This window comes from Ooceraea biroi, chromosome 11, assembly GCF_003672135.1.
Source record: "Ooceraea biroi isolate clonal line C1 chromosome 11, Obir_v5.4, whole genome shotgun sequence".
Lineage (NCBI taxonomy): Eukaryota > Metazoa > Arthropoda > Insecta > Hymenoptera > Formicidae > Ooceraea > Ooceraea biroi.
In genome coordinates this window covers 12535351-12559236 of record NC_039516.1, presented here as the reverse complement: position 1 = coordinate 12559236, position 23886 = coordinate 12535351, and the positions used below count along the sequence as shown (strand labels likewise).

The 23886-nt window shown below is 41.8% G+C and overlaps 1 protein-coding gene across 1 annotated transcript in view; it reads left to right on the top strand.

The window, feature by feature from the left end:
• The window catches only part of LOC105275293 (cadherin EGF LAG seven-pass G-type receptor 1), a 65289-nt gene extending 43950 nt beyond the window's left edge, over positions 1-21339 (top strand). Inside the window, exons 4-8 of the mRNA XM_020030317.2 lie at positions 10722-10981; positions 14033-14134; positions 14544-14730; positions 15982-16068; positions 16969-21339. Coding sequence (XP_019885876.2) covers positions 10722-10981; positions 14033-14134; positions 14544-14730; positions 15982-16068; positions 16969-17025 — 693 coding nt within the window. The 3' untranslated portion in view covers positions 17026-21339. The remainder of the gene's footprint in view (positions 1-10721; positions 10982-14032; positions 14135-14543; positions 14731-15981; positions 16069-16968) is intronic.
• The last annotated feature ends 2547 nt before the right edge of the window (positions 21340-23886 follow it).

The window sequence follows — 23886 nt, the reverse complement described above, 5'->3', positions numbered from 1 at the left end:
TAACGAGCGCGCTTTTACGGCAACTTACATTCTTGCGCGGTCACGTCCCGCATAAGGACTCGGGTAGTTCACGATGTCCCGCTCTTCTTCTTCTTCATCGAAGAACTTTTCTCGTGCCTCTTCTTTATTACACCCTCCAGTGATCTCGTGCTTGGCTACCGGCCATTGCTTAACCTCCCAGCAGCACTTGGGGGTGGTAGTGATACAGGTTCATACAGGAGTGTTCATCATCACTCTGCGTCACGACTTTCATAACTGCGTACAAAAAATTTCTTTCTTTACGTGCGCAGTGTCTCGTAGAATGCTGAGTTGTAACAAAAGTTTGCAGCGTTTTTTCAGTGAAGTTTCAAGATAAAATTATTATACAGGGTGTCCCAGAATTCGCGGATACGGAATGCACAGTATGATTATCTGTACCAATAGAAACAAGTTTTTCCTCTGGCAAAATTACGTCTGAACACTAATTTTTAAACAATAGCAATTTTAAGCTAAGCAATGAGCGCTCTGGGTTACGCGTGAATCAGGAGCGGCACGCGCACGGTGTTCATGGCGCATGAGAGCGTCTACGCTATTTTACTATTTCACGAAAGATTTTGTAAGAACAATTTATGAAATCTAAATATCGCTATTTTGATTATAACTTACGTAATAAGAGAACATTTCTTAATTAATATCATTGAAGTAAAGACTGAAAGTAAAATAAATAAATTAGATAACATTTTAGTGAATAATTTTGTGATGTACGTAAGATATAATCAAAATAGCGATATTTAGATTTCATACATTGTTCTTACAAAATCTTTCGTGAAATAGCGTAGACGCTCTCATGCGCCATAAACACCGTGCGCGTGCCGCTCCTGATTCACGCGTAACCCAGATCGCTTATTGCTTAGCTTAAAATTGCTATTGTTTAAAAAGTAGTGTTCAGACGTAATTTTGCCAGAGGAAAAACTTGTTTCTATTGGTACAGACAATCATACTGTGCATTCCGTATCCGCGAATTCTGGGACACCCTGTATATGAGTATAAAGATTTATTTACATTATATACCGTTTTGTTACATTAACATTCTTTGCGGTAGCTTCGTGCTTCTATAACTTCTCGTATGCTTTTTGTTAAAAAAGTTAAACAACTCTACGAGCTTTTATTGCAACCCAATATGTTTTTGTTTTATTATATGACTGCACTCATAAATAATAGCATAAAATTTTTATATATTGCACGAGTATAATTGAGCACGAATTAAATAATCAAATGTTGCAGTCTGTATGGAATTCAGATTGTCAAAAAGAGCTGAAAAAGTGTACAAAATAATTGAAGGTATTATCACTGTTGTGCATTTTTCATAAATATTTATTCAATATTGGTTACAGAACATAGGTTCTACTGGTTCTACAGGTTGTACTGTGGTTTGCGAGCACTCATGATATTTTTTTCTTTTTTCACGTCACTCCATGATAAATATTCACGTGCGAAAAAATGGAGATTACCGGACACAGCGGCTCGCGGCGCTCGCGTTTACAAACGATCTCCCGTACATCAAAAAATTCGTTTCCATCGAAATTTCGTTCCGGAATATTTTATAGATCGCAAACTACGGAGCGCAGTAAATTCATTCGCGCGAGATTGCCGCACATAGCTACTAGAGATACTAGAGATGCTGGCGCAGTGCAACAGTGCATTTGCAATGGATAACTTCCAACGAATTGAATATCATGGGGATTCTCGGCAATTTGACACAGAAACCCCAAGAGAGCACACAGTCCTGTTTAATTCCTTGCTGGAATTTGAAGGCGAATATCGTGACTAAAATAGCTGAAACGTTCACTTATAATCTCGTAATCCTTAATCTCAAATATTATATATAAAACAAGAAATCACATAAAATTATTACACAAATTTTCACTTCATATAAATTTTTTCTTTATATAAATTTTCTCTTGATAGTACTTTAATATGAGACTTAAAAAAATCGGTGCGCTTGAAAAGTCAAAAAGCTGCGACAAAAAATAATCTTTCTGTACATTTTTTTAAAACAGAAAAATGTCGATTCTAAATCAACGCGTTAAAATTAAAATCGCGCGTTGTGAAACACCCCGTACATTAACTGACTTCATTTATCGCTTCTTATATAAAATAATAAAAATGCCACTTTTCTTGAAGGGTGCCCTGCATCACATAGAGAATGAGAGAGAGAGAGAGAGCCCTACGACTCGCGTAAGTCGACGGCCTTTATCGGGGACATTTACGTTTTTTAACCACATCGCCGATGATTCAGCTCGTGCGGAAACACGTGATGGTAATTAACCGATGATAATTAATCGATAGATGATAGGGCTCATTCTGCATGCTCTTACCCATTCGCGCTCCGTTTAGGTTCCGGTCGTTCGTAGCAAACGACGACGGCCCTTTAATTAGCAGATGACTTGATCGGACGGGTATTTTTACGTCCGCAAATCAATTTATCGCCGTACGAAGATATATCGGTAACTATGCTACGCCATAAATCGTGCAGCTTAGCTTCTTCTGACCATTTTATCTTCCTTTCACCGTGCATGATTTAGTAAGCTAAAAGAGCTGAGCGTCTCTCTCTCGAATTTAACCCTCGAACTTTCGATTCACGCTTAATTCACGTTTAATTATATTTAGCGGTTCTTATCATTTCTTCTTTGTAACATAATTTCTTATTAATCGCGATATAAACAATATATACGAAATATATTATTCCTGCCACTCCCTTCTCCATAAATAATGATAAAAATATTATTTGCTTATACGGAAAAAACTGTATTTGTTCCTAGTTACTTTTTTAATAAAACTTTGCAATGTTATCCATGTAGCATCTGTGTATCGATACGTTCGTTTACTCTCGCCTATATTTACCATTAATTTGGAGGAAGAGAATCTAAATTCCATATGAATTTTTTCATCAGAAAATATCTAACGCGAAATTCAATATATAATTATTTGCAGACTTGCGTTTATTTTTGCATTTGTTCAGCACCATCGATTTTACTCGATCATTAAGCGGACAAGACAACGTTACGAGATAAGGGTGCTCGTTAAAACCGCGCTTTCGAGAATAATTGATTCGAAGATAAGCCGCGGCCGTAGCTCGATGTGCAACCTTTTCTTTTATCCCTTTTGTTCTCTCGCCATTGCAACACTGACAGCGTCCGAGTTACGACACGTTTTATTGACTTGGTTATCCACTAATACCGGCCACATCTGGCGGAATCGTCGTGGGTGGTGCTTTTTTTCGCGAAATGGGTCACGCGTCTCTCTCGTGCGCGCGTTCGCGCGTACTTTTCATTATTTCCGCGGAATATTCATATTTTCCGCGCGCTCTCGTTTATTCTCACCGTATTTATTCCGGTGGATTCTTTTTGTTTGCTAAAACGTCCGCAAATACGCTCGCTCGTGGAAAATTATTTTCACGATTCGGTATTCTAGTCCCTCTGCGCCCTTCGTACTTTTCCCGATCAATTATCGGGCAGAGTATATGTCTGATGACTTTAACGACTTTCATCATTTCAACGGTCGCTGATTGAGATATTTATGGAACGGAAATATACGATTTCGGTTGTTCACATTGAAACAGATGAAATATTTTTTTTAATTTATCAGCGCAAACGTTTATTAAAATAAAATTATTCTCAATATTATTTGATTTCTTTTTATACGTGAAGTATTTCTCTACAAAAATCCCTTGGAAAACTTTTTTTCTTAATGATGTAACAAGTGTAGGATTTTTATATATAGCAAGATTCTTTTATAGAAAAAAGAAAAGTCTTTAGGAAATGTCTTCTTGCACGCGGATATTTTCTTCTTCTTAAGAACAATTTTACGGGAACGAGTGAGATTTTCCCTTTCTAGAGTAATAAAAAAGTTTTTGTACTTAAAGAGCTAATACGACTTGCGTTTCTTCTTCAATTTCCAAAAAAGTGTCGTCGTGAATCTCGGTTTTCTGGCCGCACGTCGTAACGACTGCTCTAGGAGCAAAATTGGAAACCGGACGATAATCAAGCGCCTCGGAGGGTGAAGCGAGAAGACCTTGCGTCTCCCAATGGGGATGTTTTTCCCGTTCGTTTCTTGCCGAGTTGTGTAACGTAACTCGCTTTGGCGAGTAAGTGCCGTCAAGTGAATTCCCACGTCCCGGCGACATAATGAATCGTGACATGGGCTTACGTAATCTCTATCGAAAAATTATTTATGGCCACGCGAATGAACTTAATAACCACCAACGGCGATCGACGTAGAAAAATCTTTCTTTCGCGAGGTTTCATTAATCTTCTACCGCTGCTGATGTGCAGCAGTCTTTATTCGCGCATAAATCACGATTATGCACCATCCGAGATTTGTTCTCCTCTTTTTTCCTTGTATCAGAACCTTAACGATACGTCATCGTTATTTCCGAACTCTGGCAAGTCAGGATGTTCGACTTTCTCTGATATCTTTTCTGAACATGAAGAGTTATTGGAAATAAAAAAATTCTTCCCCAAGAAGAAAAGATTTTTCAGTTCTTCAATTTTTTCTTTAATTAAAGGGAACAATGTGCCCGTTTTTCACCGTTGAACTAACGATACGTCATTATTTGTGCTTTAGTGTGGTACATAAAAGGAAAAAATTCCCTTTGCAAATGAAAAAATTCTTTGGCTTCTCTCGGGTTTGATGGGATTCGTTTTTTCTTCTTTAATTAAAGACAGAATGAACGGGATTCGCTCCGTCTTTCAACAGGGCCAAAAGTGCCCTGTAATTGCAATCGAGCTTGTTATAGTGCCCGAGATTTCCCCAGGTTTCTTCGCAGGAAAGAAAATAACGTCTTAATACGAAAGATTAGATTTTCGGTTGCTTTTGCTTAGGGTGTAGGAAGCGAGATTATTGCATAAAACATTGTCGAACCAATTTGCATCTCTCTTATTATTCAGCATTCTTTATGCTGGATAAAAACGTTAATTCTGAACGTATACATACACACGCACCGTCTGCAGAGTTAACGCAACTGTGGAAAACCAATTTATTTTGGAGCGTGTTTTGAGAGAGAAAGAGAGAACGTGTGCCATAACAATGTAATTTGCAACCGCTTGGGAGAAGAAAGCAAAATTCTTGGGTGAAAAAAGAACAGGATGATAAAAAAGGGGATGCAAAAATATTTATTCGCTCTATAAAATATTGTAAATTTCATGCATTTTTATTTGTCAAGTGATACGCAAATTACGCTTTTGAACAATATTTCACAATTGCCTAATATTAATTATGATATTATCTACAATTATTTATAATAATAAAACATTATAAATAATCTAAATGCGATTCGCAGCACATAATAATTTATATTATAAATTATAGTAAAACTTAAATTGTAAATACTTTTGTGCAAATTACATTTTAATAGCCGATATGAGAAATTTATCTGTCGAATTGTTCATTATTCGTTTATCTTCGCGGCAATTTCCGAATGACAGGTATACCTTGTTGGTCGCGTAAATCTTCTTTTAACGATAACGAGATTATCATGAAAGCGAGGTATCGACGCGAAGGAAAACAGCCAGACTGTTTCCGTACTCGGGACGCGTGTGTCGAAGCATCTTGCGAACAGAAAGGGAGCAGAAAGAAAGAGGGTGAACGAAACGACGTTTTCGCGATTTTCGCTGCGGGACAAAGAAGAAATCCTCTCCCGCATCTCCACCTAATGGCTGTCAGATGGTGGTACCCTTATACAATAAATGAGAGCTTATTTTTGTAGCACGAATCTGCACCGTTGCGACTGGCGCTTCTCTTTTTCTCCCTCTCTCGATAAAAAATCGATCAAACACATGGTACGCCACTATAACTTGGTTGCACGTCCGAGAAACCGGTGATTAAAAAAAAACAAAAGAATATATGATACATAAACAAATCAACAATCAATCAGAATCTCATAATTGCCAACGTTACGTGGCAATCGACGTTCACGGGAACCAATGCGCTTTCATTCTCACGATCGTCCAAGCATTGAAGTATCAAATAAAGCAACTTTCCAGCGGTAGAGAGAAAGAGAAAATCGGATAAAACGAATAACCGGAAAGTGTCGCATATGACGTATGTCTCAAGTACGTCTTGCAAGCGTAATGCACGTTTCGCATGTCGATATCTCCGATATTAACTCCGTTTCACGGTAATTCCGACAACGGAAGAGACGTGGGAGATCAAACCGATCGCGTACATCCGGTAGGAGATTGATATCGCGATGAAAAGTCTCCGCGAGGGGCGGACGCTCTTCCCTCATCCGTATTTCATCTGTGAGCACGCGAAATTGAACATCTAGGGGTAGTAATTTATTTCTGTGCACGCTGTGCTGGGATCGGGCTTACCATTCCTTTTTTCTTCAACGACGACGACTATTGAGAAAAGATGAAACCCGGGCCAGGCACATTTGTCAGGCACTTTCAAACCTTCCTTCTTCGATCTTCATCAATTTTTCGTTTCACAATCTTTTGTTCTTACTTTATCTCTGGCCTGCTCTCGCTTGTGTCGCTTACGAATTAATAGATGAACAAGCGGCAGTGTCATACGAAAAGAATGGATTTATTTCTTATTGCTTGCTAAGAATTATTAGCTATCGTTTGGTCGGAAGTAAATGGCGTGAATACATTTTGTATCCTCGCATTTTACATCTCCGCAAAAAATCGCCAGGATTACCATCCCCCGTATTTTCTGTCAGTGAGGAATGTCGTGAGCGATATCGCACTTCCGCTCGGTTTTGTACGGAAGAATAGGAGGAGGATTTGAAAACAGCAATACAGCCTGTCGTTTTTAACGAATGGACGATTCGTGGGACGATGTAAAAACTTTGCCAATTAAGGTTGCAGCGAAACGCCGTAACGATACTCGGAAAACGCGAGAACGTTAAAGTCTTTTCTAATTTCGCGATAAACGAAATATTTCAGAATTAACTCTCGGATTTATGCAAAGTTTTGCCAGTAGAGGTTCGCCGAATAAACTATTTCATTTTCTGCTTTACGTGTGATAATAAATAATTAGTTCTAACAAATTGCTTTTTGAGATTAATGATTCATTATTTCATTAACATTAAACAATATTTCTATAGAGTTTGCATTTGAACTTTTTGAAGGCAGCGATATTAGTGCGGTCTCGTTTTTGGGTGAATCTCTTAGGCTTTAGAAAAGCTGCCTAGTGGAAATCGATTTTCGCTGACGACAGGATTTCTCAAATCTCGTCGCTCGATATCCTACGTGGCTGTTCAGACAAGGGGATAATCCGGGACTTACTCGCGCGTCACGTACCGGAAGCGCGGCCGGTCACCGAGCTTTCGCACGCCTTCCGACCATTTGTTTTACCGCTGTGTTCGAAGTGGCTTCGAATAATTCAGGTTTCCCTGAAAGATCCCTCGTTCGCGACACGATGTTCCTTCGGCGCCGTCTGAAACACCCCGTTCGGTCAATTGAGAGCTACCGCGACAGGAGATTGATCGAGTCTATCTATTTCCGGTTTTAACGGATACGCGAGCTCCACGAAAACGACGGTGATTTGCGCGTATCGAATGAGAGGGTGGTTTCTCCTCATGGTGGAAGCACGAATGGAATACCGATCGCGGAACCTCGAAGTAGAACAGTGGTATTTTATCTCCCTATAAATCCTCCCCTCACGGACCTTTCGGTCTTTTTAATTTCAGTTGTAGTCTCAGTCTTCTTTTATTGTCGAAGCAATAACCGGGAATTAATCGTCTCGTGACATCCAGCTTTTAACTTGAGCCACTCTCGCGTACCACTCAAGCGTGCGAGGGAGAGAGAGAAAGAAGGGTGTGTGGAGAATTGACACAAAAGTAATTTTTTCTGCTACGTTCGCCGTCCGACATCCGCAAAGAGAAATTACATTTCACGGTGGAATCTTGATTTCGCGGCGTATCAACCGGCGTAAACTACAACTGAAACTGGGTTTCTTCGCGCGACGTCGACTGCCACTGGAATCGCGCCACGCGCTCGACATTTCGAGAATTATTTCCAGCGACAGGTTCTGACAATGTTACGCAGTTGCGACCGCGATGACGGAGTCTTTCCCACCGACGGCGACGTTTCAATAACGCCGTAACAATAACGCAATTCTCGGTGTTACCTGTGCACGACTGAATATTGTTTCATTACATCGCACGGGATTTATTTCGATGCGCTCGCGGGAACAATTACCAGTCTGCGTTGTGGCACGTGCGACTTCCGGCAACATAATCAGATCTAATTTGACTTAATTACATCTGATCGTACTGAATCAAGCGACAATTGCAGAAACGTGCATACCGATGTAATAAAGAGTTTGGCCGAAGTCCGTGAGCGTCGTTAGCATTCCATCCCTCGTGAAATAATCCCGAAAGGCCGGAAGGGGAGTCTATCGAATTCCAAGGCGGAAACTCACTCGCGAATAAGAATGCTCGCCCACAAACTGGAGAGAAATAACTTGAGTCGAGTCTACGACTCGGCGAGAGTTTCGTGTGCCCGCGCATATACGCGCGTTCTCGTTATAACGAAATTCCCGAAGGGAGTTCTCGTGTATATCCATGACTGAAAGCGGAAATAGACCGCGTTGGATTACCGCCCGCGGAATTTCGCCGTGCTGGAAATAAATACTAATCCCATAACTCGATCTTGTTCGCGGGCCCGCGATCGCTCACGGATACACGCCGGGAATTAAATTTCCACCAAACATTCCGTACACGGGGAATTTTTCCATCGGGGGAGAGATTGAAAGCGGAATTTGCGAATGGAACGAAAGCTGAATGGCGTGGGGGATTATCCGCGGGCAAAAATTGCGCACGACCACTCCCCCGAGAAATCCGGCTCCGAATCCGGAATTAGCGCAATTTTACTTTCCCTGTAATCACAGAACTTCTCCCTCGTGCTCCCTCCTCTGTGCCCGGTCGGAATCGCGTCGTCGCGCGTCGACGAAAACCGAACATCGGTGCAAACGGAATGACAGAGGGTTTAATGGTGCGCAAGAATTGCGCGCAAAGGGAATCGTTTGAGAACGCATGTCCATGGAAAATTCGTCCACCGACGAGCCCTTCGCTCGCTTGTCCGATGCAATTTTACCTCGCAGAGCCCTTTCGCGTGAGTCGCGCAAATTCCAATGCACTCGCGCGTATCTCTAATTTATTTTCGTGTCGATCGGCGAGTATACACACCCCCGCGCACGCGCGCTATTGTTGCAACCGTGCATTAGAGTGCGAGAGAGAGGACGGAAGTGCCATGTCTACGATGTAACGGAGTATCGGTTACGACAGATGAAGGGCTCTCCATTTTACTCTTTTAGTGTCACGTTGCAGCATGAGCATATTGTTCACGTAGTTTGTTCAAAGCCGAACACACGTCGCACACGTATCTGTCCTGAAAAAACAAGAGATGTCAGGTTGCTTGAGCTATGGCGGAATGAGACAAGTACAATAATCTGTCGCGTAACACATAAATGTGTTTCTCCAAGAGCACATTGTGCAATTTGCATATTACGGATATTAAATATTATTGTTATTATTTTATATCTTCTTAAGATGGAAAGTTAGGTAAATCATGCATGGCGATGAATGTATTAAAGAAAAGATTCAATATTATATTATACATTGGTAGGTACTCAAAACAACCCCTGTAATCCTTAACTGTGAGTAAATAATATTTTCGCAGCTGAATTCATCAGAATCTTGTCCATTGCAATTTCGATCTGAATCCATGTGAGATAATGATCATGATTGACCCTGTGAACCGGTCGCAATAACGTGTCAGTTATTATTCCGTATTGCACAATGATGTTAAACTGATTATCGCGATATCGGCGGGAGTTTATTCCGGTTGAATTTCATCGGTGTACCGCTGCCGTGGCGAATTATTTTAGTCGTGAAGATTGAAGGGAATTAAGGGGGCTTTTATGTACGTCATTACTACACAATAATATTAATACCGCACTATTTACCCAATGCGAACTACTCCATAAATTAGCGAATCAACAGCGTGTTCGTCAATGTCGACTAGCATGATCGATTATTTCGCGGTATTACATGATAGTGTGCACACGTACCTACGCACAGATACGTGCGTACACGTATCGTGGAATTGGCGACGTGGATATGATTCGCTAGCCATATATCCATACCCACAAGTTTAGGCTACTATCGTGAATTACTCGTACTCGTCATTTATCATGGAGCAAATTGACGGTGACGTTTATCCGCGCTAGAAAATACCGCTGGACGATTCTGTCCGCGAGTACGAAATTCATGACTCCCTATAATAACCTATAAATCGAACGAAAGAGCGAGTTTCTTCGCTCGCTCGCCACCCGAGAGACTCACCACTCACTTTTATCCCTTTGCGTATTTGTATTTTCAAGATTTATAGAGAATATTAATCTTTTAATATGCATAATGTATTTTATGTCTTAACATGTAATTGTATAATTATCTGAAATATGTGATACACGATCTCTTACAACTATAACGCATCGTGTTGTCAGAATCAACTTGAATGATAATCGCATCACGGTTTTATTTTTATAATTCCCGGCCTCTGCCTAGGAATTAAATTTCCTCTCTTTTTTTTACAATCTATCGATCGTTCCTCTCGCTCGCCAGTCACTCCGTTTGCGTCATGCGGAAAGTTGATTTTCATTCAAGAGGATTCAAAGAGGAAGAGAGAAACTTTTGCAGATACCGAAAGCAGCGTTTGCCCTTTGCTTTGCAGGACTCCGAGCTGTGCATCTCGCTTGGTCTGAGTTTGCAATATTTGCGGGTATCTGTGGTTTGTTGGTTGGCGGCGATGTCCCATCACCTGTACGCCACCGTGGCGTCCTTACCGCGTCGCGACGACCCGCCGACATACTTGAAGTACAGCTTGTTCGCATGGGGTGCACCATTGCTCACCCTCGCGTTGGCGACCTTTTTGCAGAGCCGCGAGAGCCACGATTTCTGGAGTGTCAATGATCTCACCCCTTTCAACTGCTGGTAAGTCATCTCTTTGATTATCCATGGCGTAGCAACCCTTTCGCTACGGCCGAATAGTGATTATGGGGTACGGCAATGTGGACCACTGATGTTGGAGAATTAAAACAGAACGTTTCCTCGTTGATTTTGTTTTGTATAATGAGAAATAATAACGTTAAATAATGATAAATGCGATTGCATAAAATGATAATTAAATGACTGATTATTTTTTGAAAATTTTTGTAATAATGTCAGTCTTTCTGTATAACTGACTTTTGGCATAGCAGCATGATTAATTTTCAACGTTGAACGTCGGAAACTTTTTCAACAGTTTTCCTTTTGATTCGAGCCATCAGCTTCAACTTCCCCCGTTACTTCGTCTCCGTTTCCGTTTTCCTCTGCATCCACTGGCTCGAGACTGGCTTCTTCCCGACACGGCTCATTTGCTCCCTTTCCGCTTTCGAAGCCGCAGAGCCAGAATCCTTTGCATCATTTTTGCACTTTATTCCTACTCGTACTTACCACTGATACTGGATTTCTTCACCGTTTTAGAATATTTATCTTTTGCACCGTAGAAAAATCTTGAACAACACATCTTTTGCCTTAGAAAAATAGGCAATAAAGTTAAGAAAAATCTGAACAGATGATTGATCTGACAAAATTAATGCAATATTGAATCATGTTCAATTTTGTCTTCGATCGTAATATATTCGTTCTCAGTGATTTTGATACTGTATCTTGTACTATCATCATTTTTTTAAATAGTACAAATACAATTAATATATTCTTTCATTTATTCTTGACATTTATTTCTGACGCAATAAAATGGAATGAAGAAAACATCTCGTGGACAGTAAAGACTCAACATTTTTCATATTCAATTCGCGGTTTATCTCCTGCCACTTTGCAATTTCACTTCTCGTGCTCGATTTACCGAACTGAGAGTGACAGCTACACAGACCTTGGATCTCTCTCTTTGCGGTAGAACGCAAGTTAACGGAGTCACGTGCGATTCTCCCCGTACCTAATATGTGCATTCCATCGTGCTCGCATTTCGGCGTCGCGACCTATTTTGCGTTCACCGCGGCTGTCAGCGCGCGTGGATCGAAAAGGCAAGCGGGTAGGAGGTAACGATGACGGGGACGCGATTCATCCCCAACCATAAAGAATTCACCACCGCGCGGAGTCATTTTTCCATGCTCGAACTCGCCAGGATATTGGACGAACGGAGCGGAAACTAGTGGCTTCGCCGGAACCGTCCTTCGGAGGAATGTCGCGTGTACACGGTGCAGATCATTTATTTATTTCCAGATTTTCCGTTCGTGCTGTTTTCTTCCTCTTTTTCTCTGTCCTTTATACCCTTCCTCCTTCCTCCACCTTCCCCCGCCCATTTCCCACTCACGGTGGAACCGTCGAATGACCAATTTTCGTTAAATCAGATTCGCCCGACATTGGCGAACCGGAATACCGAACCCGAACGAGATTCGCGTCATTTCTCGACAAAGGGAGATATTCGATAAGAGACAGCAGTTCTCGTTGTGCAGGTAGTCCGCGATATTTTCCTCTGCAAGTTTGCGAAATTATTTAAATTTATTCTTTTTAAGCCACTTTTTAGTCTTTCTTATTTTAGTCTTTTAGTTTTTATTTATTTATTGGTGCAAACTATGGCGAGCAATTAAAATATGCGCATTTCTTGACAGACTTGGTTGGACTTTGTATGTATGTGCATTAAGTAGTTGAAAGATATGAAGTATATTTAACATTTGAATTAAAATTCTCTCTTACATATTGTACTAACTGGCGATGAGAACTTTTTATTTTGTACGAGAAGTTTTCCTGCAAATCTGAATTGTCGAGCCAGAGAGATTCTTGTCGGCGAAAATTCCTTTCATGGGCATTCACCCTTCGAGAATTATGCACGTATTCTTCCTCCCTTTTGACGTTACGATTCAAGATTGTTGGCGTGGATATTAAAAGTTTAACGTAGCGTTTAATCCGCCTACCCTTCAAAGAAAGAAACGAATAACTGACGTAACTGCATCGTGATTAATAATAACATTGTTACAATTCGCGATTACCGTATCCACTGAAAAAGAATTAAAACGAGCAAGATGATGTAGAACAATATTTTTTTGCAACAATGCAATATGAATTCATCATAAAAGAGATATCATGATAAATTTTGAATTGTACGTTGTACGATTCAAAATTTATTTATAACAGTCGTGATTGTCAGAAATGATTCCTCGCAGGGAGATTCTCTGGGCTTTCGAGGGCCCCATTTCCGTGTATCTCCCGTGTTATTGCAATTTTGTATATTATCCGTGCATTCAGAGTGTGCGTTCACTTGCACGACGGTTTCAATTGAGAAATTCCCCAGAGACGAAGGATTTCCACTTGGCTGAATATCCGAGAGATGCAATCGCGAAAAATAAACGGCGGGAAATATTTCTTGTGCCGGCATATATATATATAAAAATCGGTCTGTCGGCGTGTGCAAAGTAGACGAGCATCGAAAATGGGTATTCGATATCGGCGGAGTGTTTCTCGATAAAATCGCTGGCGTATTTTGCAGATGTTCTTTGATCCGTTCCGTTCTCGTCGCTAGATAACGACGGGATTTTTGGATATTCCGCTCGCACGTGCGATTTATAGGCGAGACGTAATAAATGGGAGTTGATGAATATCTCCGCCGCACCTTTCTATATTCCTACCATTTCATCCCAGAAGCAATGCTGCGATTGCATAAAAATTGATTTCTGAAAATTCAATTCGTTATTTCTAAATGGGTACTATATTTCAATAGAGGCCTCGAATTTTAATCCAAACAAATTTAATCATGACTTTTATTTCATGGGCTGTTTATTATGTAAGAACAATATATAATAATATAAGGAAACAGTTTAAGCAATGAGATTTAACAAAACAATTGTTTGCATGACTCTTTAGGTATTCTTTGATAGTGGTGTCTTATAGATAAATTCTGTGTAATATGTACCTTAACAGTGATGAAAGTCAGTGTTTAACAGTGTGGAGACAATATCAGGTCTCCCATACGTGTCTGAATTTCAGGTTTCTGGGAGTTACGCCGACAGTCTACGCGTTTGCCTTACCGGTCGTTTTGCTACTGCTAACTTCTGATTACTACCTCCTCAAGGCTGCGATCGTATCGAGGTATAATCATCCTTCGGTTACAGCTCGATTTAATTTAATAGTCGTCTACGCTACAAAAATAGAAACGCATATTTCTTAGTATATTTTAAAAGCTCATCGATATTTTTAGAATTAGCTTAGATATGCCATGGTAGTGCGACAAGTTTTTTGAAAAATTGCACGCCCACACAAGTATTTGCAATACTGATTATTCAGTCTGAGTTTCGTGTTTCTGGGAATTCTAGGCGTTCTCCAAATTTCTCGATTTCAAGATACTTTATTTCTCTTAAAGTGACTCGTGCTCGTATATTTTCATCTTCGTAACTCGAAACTTTGCTTTTCCCGAGTTCCCCGGTCATGCTCCGAAAGTTTTCCTTTTCTCGGTCACGAGTTACGTCATGCGAAGTAAAACGCGCTCGTACACACGCAGGTACACGTGCAGCATGCAGCTCGAGATAAAGCAGCGCGAGAAGATGAAGAGGCGGCAAGCGTTGCAGCTCACGCTCTTCCTGAAAGTCAGCCTGATTATCGGTCTGGTGGCCGCGTGCGGAGTGGCCGCCAGAGTTTGGAAGGTTCCCTTCATCTGGACACTTTTTTGCGCGGGCCATTCCCTGCAGGTACGTAGAGGGATGACGTGCAAAAATCCACAAAAAGCACGTCCGTCATTCCGCTTAAGGTACGCAGAAAAGAAAGGTACTTGCGCGCACGCGAAGAAGAAGAAGTTCGGAAAACCCATCGCTTCCAACGTCTCACATTTTTCTTCCCGTTTTCCTTCCTTAACGATGCACTTCCATCGGCCGTGATATTTCCATCGGATAATTTCGGCGGATCGTGACGCGGTTACGAACGAAGACGCGTTAGGAATTGATGTTAAGGAGCGAAGATTGGATTATTAATGAATTTTGCGAGAATGGATTATCGTGAATTGCGGATGGTGTCGCACGTCGTCGCGTTTGGTTCTACATGAATATACTTTTTCTTTTACTCGATTATCTCAAACGATATGCCAGCCATTATTTTTCTGCCGACATTATTCTATCGTGTAGCTCATCTCAAACGAAATTTGAAATTAATGCAATTTCTTGTAGATTCAAATACATTCCGATTACCATACGTTCGGTATTCGCTGATGGTTCCGATATTACACCAACTTCCTTTTCAACTTGGAGAGAGATCTCCCTGGCCGAGAAGTCCTCAACATTTTCCCGCGTCGCCGCGTCTCGCATAAAGAGGGCGAAGGGCAGGAACGCGCGGAATTCCTTTCGCCCCTTCGTCTCTTTCCTCGAGTTCCTCGAGGAACTTTCCGCTCCTGACGCGTTCGATCTTGCGTAAACGGCTTTTCAGCGCACTTTCCTCTCTCCCTCCTTTTCCCTTTGTACTTAGTCCATCGCCGTCTTTCTTTCCCGTGGACCAAGTTTGCCAAGTCAAGTCGAGTGTTCTTCAACAGCGAGAGCTTTTCGCGATCGACGAATCTCGAAATGGCCGAAGACGTGCCGCTTTTCCTTACTTTTACCTGCTGTGTCCAACCGTCCTTTCGGTTTCCTCCCAGAGGCTCTTACTTACTCTTTTTCGCCTCGCATTTTCCATCTTTCATTCCTCCAATGGCATCCAGAAATTTTAAAGGTTTGCGATTTCTCAAAAGATCCTCAGATTTTCCTAATTTTAACAATGTCTGGCAAAGTAGTATTTGGAAAGTTTCCTTACATACTAGCTAGCATACATTTATTTTCTTTGAATGCGAGTGCCTTGAACTTTCTTTTTCTACTATTACTCAAGCTGGGTCGATCGTGCTCTTTTGTAGTGTAATTCGATGATATCAGCTCTGTTCAGCTCATTGTTCTATTATCCACAACGATTTTACCTCACAGGGATCAGCGGTGGCACTCTCCGTCGCGTGTAACTGCAGAGTCCTGAAGATCTACGCCAGGAAATCCAACAAGCAACCGGAACACCAGGTACGATCGCAAGAATCCTGAGAAGAAAAGCCAGTTTCTTCCAAATCCAAATCCCTTCTTGCTCTTAATGGTTCGATTGCTCGCACAGTTCCATGTTTCCCACACACCTACGTTCTTTAGTAGCATCTCCCGAAAAGTTCATTCAACCGCCATTGCTCTTCTTTTCGCTCTCAGATTGTATAATATAATTTTACGGTGCCGGATCTATTTTCGTATGTTGAAAGTCCTTGAAAATATCTCGAGCACTTCTTACGACGAGACGCAGATCGATCCGGAGCAGTCTACGAGTCAAGGTGACACAGTTTTTCTGCGAAGCTCCGGCCGATTACGGACTTTAATGGGTCAATAACGGTCACGAATTCCTCGAGTCGAAAATACGCGCGTATCTGACCATCCAGTTCTCTCTCGCCCTCTGCTGACAGGAAGAGGGGTCTTGGAGCGCAAATTATTTAATCCGCTTGATTGCGCCGCGTCCTCGTTTCCCAGGTCAGACTGAATTAAACTGTCGTGCCTTTTTGCGCAGCCTTATTTCGGTTGTCCGATCCTTTCTATTCCTCTGTCTGTTGATCCGCCTGTTATCCGATTATCCAATGTATTTGCCGTGTCAATGTTGATGTCCAAGAGAATTCGTTACAGCCTGCCCTTGATACTTTAATCCTCTTCAAAATGTCTCACAATTTCCAACTTTCTATCTTGACAAAGTAGATATATTTATTTTAATAAAGAGATTTTATTAATCCTTGTTTTCCAGAATAATATCATAAACTAGAATTAAAATATGTGACTATATTGTTAGTTAATCCATTAAGATTTTCTGGTTTCGTTGTTATTTACGAGGCTTAATTTGTTCAAATACAAGGTTGGACAATTTTCGATGTAGCGCATGATCTGTCGTTGCAGATCGCGAAATCGAGCAGTAGCATGCAGCTGCTCGCACCTGCTCCGGATCCGGTCTAGGTGATTCTCGAGGCAACCCTCAACGAGGAAGGGGCTGATACCGAGAGGAAACCGACAACTCTGGCGACGGCTGGGTGGTCATTCTCTCTTTCTCTCTCTTTTTATTCGTGGGACGCAACTATTTTTACATCGAGATGTGCTGACATTTCCCTTCTAACTTTACCATTTCTTTCTCTCCGGAGGACTGGGGCTGCGTTCTTGGGATGACGTGTGATTCCAGTTTCTCCCCGATGGCTCAATTCGTTCAGTACCACATTTTCTCGATGCTCGAAGTAGGCGAAAAGTTTTTCGAGAATTTGTGTAATATCCAAAGAAATTTGTGACTAGAGATATGCAAGAGGGAATATTCCTGGAATAATCTTGGAATTATGTTTTTCTGGCTGACGAATTGTAATATGTTGATTTGAGATGTTCCAAAGATATCATGAAAATTCCGTATCATGATCTTCCTCGACTTTTATAATAATTCATTGTTTCCATACATGAAAATATATGTGCGCGACGTAATGGTTTAGTGCGAACGAAACCGGTCGTTAAATATTACTTGGAGTTCCATTGTTCCTAAGGTTTACGAAAGGGATGAGATTCTCGAGCTCTTATACACGTAACTGCGCTAACCCTCGTCGAGTATAATTATTATTAATTACAGCCTACGCGCAAGCATTGTAGCTACAAATGAATTAATTATTAAATTAATTATTATAATTCTCAAATAATACGTTGCAATATTGTAGTACATATTTTGGTGAACTCTTTAGCAGACATTAATTATAAAAAATGTGAAAAATGGAAATTATATTATTATAATTAACGAGATTTCGCGAAAAGTATCATGAGTAAGAAGAATATATTAAATTTCTCACAGTAAGAGGGCTGACTCTTCATCTTCAGAACTTTATCTTCTCAAAGCAACGGTAAGAACTCGAGAGATAAACTACTTCATCGAAACTGGGCGGGAAGAATTAAATTATCAATTATTCTCGCGTTTACTTAATTATTAATCGAGAAAATGGCTGTTAATTTAAACTGGACATGAAAATTAATGATTAATTTATCAAGTCGTGTGTTAAATGAGTCCGCGCGCGTTTGCATTGTGAGAGAGATTAATTATATAATCGATCTTTCGTTTCGGTCTTCCGCGCAAATTGCAGCGATCGGATCTCGAAACTTGATTCGCACGTCAGTGTAATCGTAATCGCGTTCTGCAACCCGATTACATGTGACGCCACGCGATGTTGTGACGGTGTAATGCTGCGAGCGAGAAACAATTGGTAATGCGATTTCGATACGACGGAGGGAAATTTTGTGCGCTCCACTAGCGAGGGATACAAACGAAGAAGAATGTAATATGTAATAGGTTGCAACCAACTTCAATGTGATATGCATATCACGTTAAATGCGCTACAATTGTATATATAATTCCGCGCGTGATGAATCTATGACCATTAGGCCAGCGTAAGTTTCCAACGCCGCCCGAGAAGCTGTGGCATGTAAGCCAGAAAAATGCAGTCTGTAAGTACTATACACAATCGTGAATTGATTATGTAATTCGCCCTGAAATTTATTCAACATTATTTAGTAAAGAACTCTCTTTTGCTGCGTCTCGGCGACGATTTTATTTGACAAAATAAAAAACCGGCAAAATCGCAGCACAATGAGATATTATGTATACTGAATGTGTAATCAATTTCCAGCGATAATTTTTATTCACAGCGATTTATCGAGAATTTTTAATATCCGACGCCAAGTATCGCGAATGTACTATACAATGCGAATTATTTTTCTTTTCGAGCGCGACCTAGATTTTGCCGATTGTGTGTCTCGCGGCAGATTAATTCAATCCTCCAGCTGCGCACGATGGAATTTTCATTTTGAAGCAAGGAAAGTTCTACGTTTTCATGTTAATTTCCCGAAAGGCGAAATCGCGAGAGCCCGAGGCGAGTGCAAGTGTCGCGTTTGGTCCATCTACGTGGTGGAAGCTGCGCTCGTCGTTAGTGCAATTTCCTCGACCATGATGATGGATACCATGGGGCAGGGCGATATCGTACACCGTAATTCAATTCGTAGAGGTCACTTAAGGGATGAAGTGCCGGTGAGGAAGCGAATGGCGAGAATCCTAATAGAAAGCGCCGCTGGTCTCTCGCGCGATTTACCTCAAATTCTCAGTGTTCCTGAAATTTATTCAATATTTAGTTCCCTCGCGTTTAGGAGCCCCCCTTTAACCGGCGGGGGGCCCAGTGATCGATCGAGGGGTCAGTTCTCTCGCTCTCCTCCTCTTTGCCACGTTGTCGACACTCTAACCCTAACGAATGCGGCGGCGATGGTCTGAAACCACCCTGTCGTGGCGTGATGTATCGATACCTATTGCTTCTATTTCGCGAGCGAGGAGAGCATCGCACGCCATCGTTTCTTCTCCCTGAATAGTGTCCAATCAAGGTCGAGAACGGTGTGTAAATTGGGTGCACTGAGGACGTCGAAAGTTGATTAAACGCGGATAAATGATTGGGAAACCGTAGAAATACTCTTCTGATTCCTGTCAAAGATGCGAGTCGAACTAAGTAATTAAATAGGCAAGCGAATAAACGTTCAAGGTACTCGTGTTAAAAGCAGGAATTGATTAATTTCAGAATTTGCCATTATTTAATTATATAAAATTTAGAGTAATTAATAGAAATTCAGTATATTAAGAACGTTGCCACGACAGCCAAAACGTGCTTTCCGAATGGTTTCCTCTCCTTTCTTCACTAAATGATCACAAGGAGAGAAACAATGGCATGCGATTATCGCTCATGTATACAGGCATAAATATGTATTGGAGGGTGGTCCTCTCGAGAGGATGGCACGTGGATTTGTCATTTCGGTCTGCCAATTTTATTGGCGAGACGAGGGATTCGAGCGAGCGAAATGCAAAAAACGACACCCAATGTAGGCCGACATATCAATGTTGAAATAATATCCCTGATTTTTCTAAGTGTCGAGCGGATCGAATGCCGGGCCCGGGGGATCGCACGTCATCGTTTTGATGAGCTTGATCGATACACACCCCCGCAATCGAGCGCTTCATATGTACATGAACCATGATGACAGGAGGGTGCTTGTCAAACCGGATCTCGTGGGATTGCGCGATCAATCGGCGTCTATCTCGCGGCGGGTGGATTTCCCTCGTTCGGTGAATAATTAGGAACAATCGTGACGGTAATTGTGACAGCGGCATAATTGCGGCTCACTGTGCGTGTCCCGTTAATTAACTTTATAATCGTTACGCACTTAGCGACGAATTCGAAAAGCACGGTAATCCATGCTTTCTCTTGTTTTAATAATAAGAAATTAATTTTCTTTTCTTTTTACGATTATCTGATTTTTATGGGAAGGTGCATTTTACATAAAATACATTTCTTCAAGTTTAGCGTTTATATTTTAATAAAACTACCTGCTTATTAGTGTTAAATGTCAGGTCAGTCAAAAAGTTCAGTTCTATTTTCAATAGCTAACGTCATGTATATGTATATGTAATACAAGCAACAATGTTAATAATGTCAACATGAACAATAAGGTTTAATCATGCACAATAATGGTGATTATTGGGTCGATGAATAATTTGTTTCCACTGAATGCAATAAAGCAAAATTCGACGGGCAAATCGAATCGATTTTTGACTGATCTAATATTCTGTTATATATTATATAATAATGTATTAATATATTTTAGCTTTTTGATTGTTTCTTGATAAAGTTCTCAATGAAAGAAATCTGTGCGACGATAAATTACGTCTACCATCATATTCGCCATGATCTGGCAGATTTATTTTTCTTGAAGGAGGGAATCTTTCTGTCGCGCGTGACGTGCGTGTCATGTAGATGTATCAGGACATATATCTCTACGTATATATCTCTCGTGGATGCTCCATCGATCGTTCAATCCTGGCGTCGTGCGTTCACGCAAACCACCCCGATCTGAATTCCGCATACGCAAGCTGGCCCGCATCCTCGGTCAACGTCGCGATATCAAGTGTATTCTGCGAACGTTATCGACCAATAAACCCGCAGGATTCAACACGAATGTGGAAGCTGGGAATTATCGGTTCCCTCATCCAGGAATTTACGGGTGTCGTCTCGTGTGTGTTTCGTGTACTTTGTGCGTATATGCGTGCGTGCTGATCTCGCGGCCGGCATTCCCGCGCGATGTAATTAACACTCGGTAATGACCTATGCAACCCTGCGTTAGCGCGTACATGTGTAATCGCAGCATGCATACGTACGTAGAAACAACGTGAAATGTAATCACGACGAAATAAATATTTTGAAACCTAAGCAAGAAAGGGAGACAGGAACGAAGTGTTCTTCCCGCCTCTCTCAGAGCTCTCGGAGCTCTTGCCTCCTCTTCCAGTTTCGATGTCAGCTTCGCTTTCAGCTCCGCTCTCATCTTCGCTACCTCGTCTGGCATTCAAGAGAAGCTGCTTACGACCGCATCGAACAATGCTGCGAATAATGGGGTGCTCGGGCGGTTCTCCGTGGCGTGTCGATCTGTTTCACAGCGCTGAAAAGCGTCGATAAGGCTCGAAAACGAGTGGTGTCGCGGGGGTGATGTGTATCGCGGAACTCACCCTCTCTCGCGCGTGAGAGATTTTGAGGATTTTACAGCAACGCCAGAGAGATCTGTACTTCCCGCGTGACCGATATTATACATGGCGCCCTAAATCCTTGTTCTCCTTTCTACATATCTCCTTTTTTCTCTATTTTCGGGTCCCTCGACGACGAAAATGCATCCCGGGACTAAGGGGAAAAATATCTCGCGATAATACCGTGTGCAATGTACGATACGGGAGGATTAGTACTTGCATGAGCACTTTATCGAGCTATCGATTCCCCAAATACGCGCGCGGACAATCCGCTCCTTGCGAGCGAGAGAGCGAGCCTCTCTGTCATCTCTCTCTCCATTTTCGGCAAACGGTCTGACATTTAATTAGCGGGAATGATCGGGCGACGAGATCGCAACGCGACTGAGAGCACTCGTTTTCAGCCCGCCCTTTAGCCGCACGAAGCACTCGCGCGTGCACTCGCGCGAAATTTGACGACGCGCGACAAGCACTTCCGACCGCGTTTCGTCTCTGTAGTACATGTCCGAGCCAATATCTCTCTCTTTTTTTCTTTCTTTCCCGCAGACAGAGACGCAGGCAGAGAGAGACAGAGACAGCGATAGCGCACGCACTGCAATATCGCATTTTTCAACAAATGAATCCTTGACAGTACTCGAAGTAATTGCATTGCTTTTATTACGTCGCTACGTTGCAAAATCGGACATTTTAAAGAGACGTGAAACCAAATTTTTATTAGGTAAACGTCGATTCCGCTGCTGCAGAAAATTATTCATTGATAAACCAAATACGATTGAGAGATAAGATGAAATATTTTCGCCAGCTAATTCAATGACGCTTCTCATTGAGCAATTTCGAAGCACCGAATATCAGGATAGTGCGAAACGCAGCATCCACTGGATCGTAATGATGCGACCGTATCAACGTCGTTTCGCTCGATGAGAGAGAGGATAACGACGTCATAATGGCTCCGACACGGACGCGCGTTGTAACCGATATTAATTTCCACAAAGAGGAAGAAGCTCGATAACGCGTTCGCATTATCCCCCTCGTTCGCTCTTTCCGTGCTAGTACTCGCGCAAATTTCCTTTTAATTAACTCCCGCGTAATTACGCCGGACCTCGCGCGACTTACTTCGCGAATTCGTAATTTCTGCTCGAGGCGAGTTAATTAGAGAATTTCGAGGACATTCCTTCGCGACGTAGAAGAGTCCTTGGTTCTTATTCTCGCCTGTTGTTGCGCCGAGGATCCTCCAAGGGTCGACAGTAGGACTCGTTAACGGACTCTTAAGTCTTAATGCAGGGTCGTTAGGGAGAATGCGCCAACGTCGACGCGTACCAGCGCTCCTTTACGACACCGTATATAACAGTAAGGGTGGCACACAATGAACGGCAACCCTTGAAATACCACCGTTGGAACCAGTAAGATGCCCTATTGAAGAGGATCTCTAATCATGGCCGTCCATGGGATCCTTTTACACATGCGGGCGCTGACGTGAAATCTTTTTAAAAGGTCTGCTGTAACTGGAGGAATTCTTTCTCTCGACGACTAGTCACTGCTAGTTTCATCCGGGGGTAAATGGCGCTCGCGACGAGAACCGGACACATTTTTCAATTGCGCACGACAAAGAAAGATGGATGAGTATTGCCCTAACGAATTAGTGGCTCAATCGAATCGCGAAAGTGAAAGAACGACAATCATAAAGCCATTTTTCGCGCGTCGAGAATTCGAGGCTTCTGGTGAATTGAATTGCGAGAGTGCAAATTTTCGAGGATTGCTTTGGGAGGGAAAGGGATGGTGTTTCTTCGGAAATTCTGTTTAAAGAGAATTATTGTTAGGCAGAAACTGACTGAAACGAATTTTATATTATTCTACTTTTATTTCCTCGCTTCTGTCTTCCTCCAAAAAAGGGGACATTCTTATTCCCTTTGGAATAAAACTAAGTTAGTAACCAACAGATTAATAGGTTTTTCTCCCGTTCTGTGTCGCGGAAATTGGATTACCCCGGGAGCAGTAGTCAAGGAGGAAAACTCGGGAAACACTGGATTAAAGACACGTTCACCCATGGGCACCAGAGTGAAAAAGAGAGGCTGTACTTCTGCTGGCAACTTCTACTTTTTTAAAAGACAGAGCAAAGAAGATTAAACGAAGTTCTCCAGAGTAAATTTATTGCCTCAGATCTGCATTATTTATATTTTCTCTGGGATAATATTATTCCCCGAGGCAATATATCGGAAGCGTACAAATAATGATGCGCGGCGTTTCGA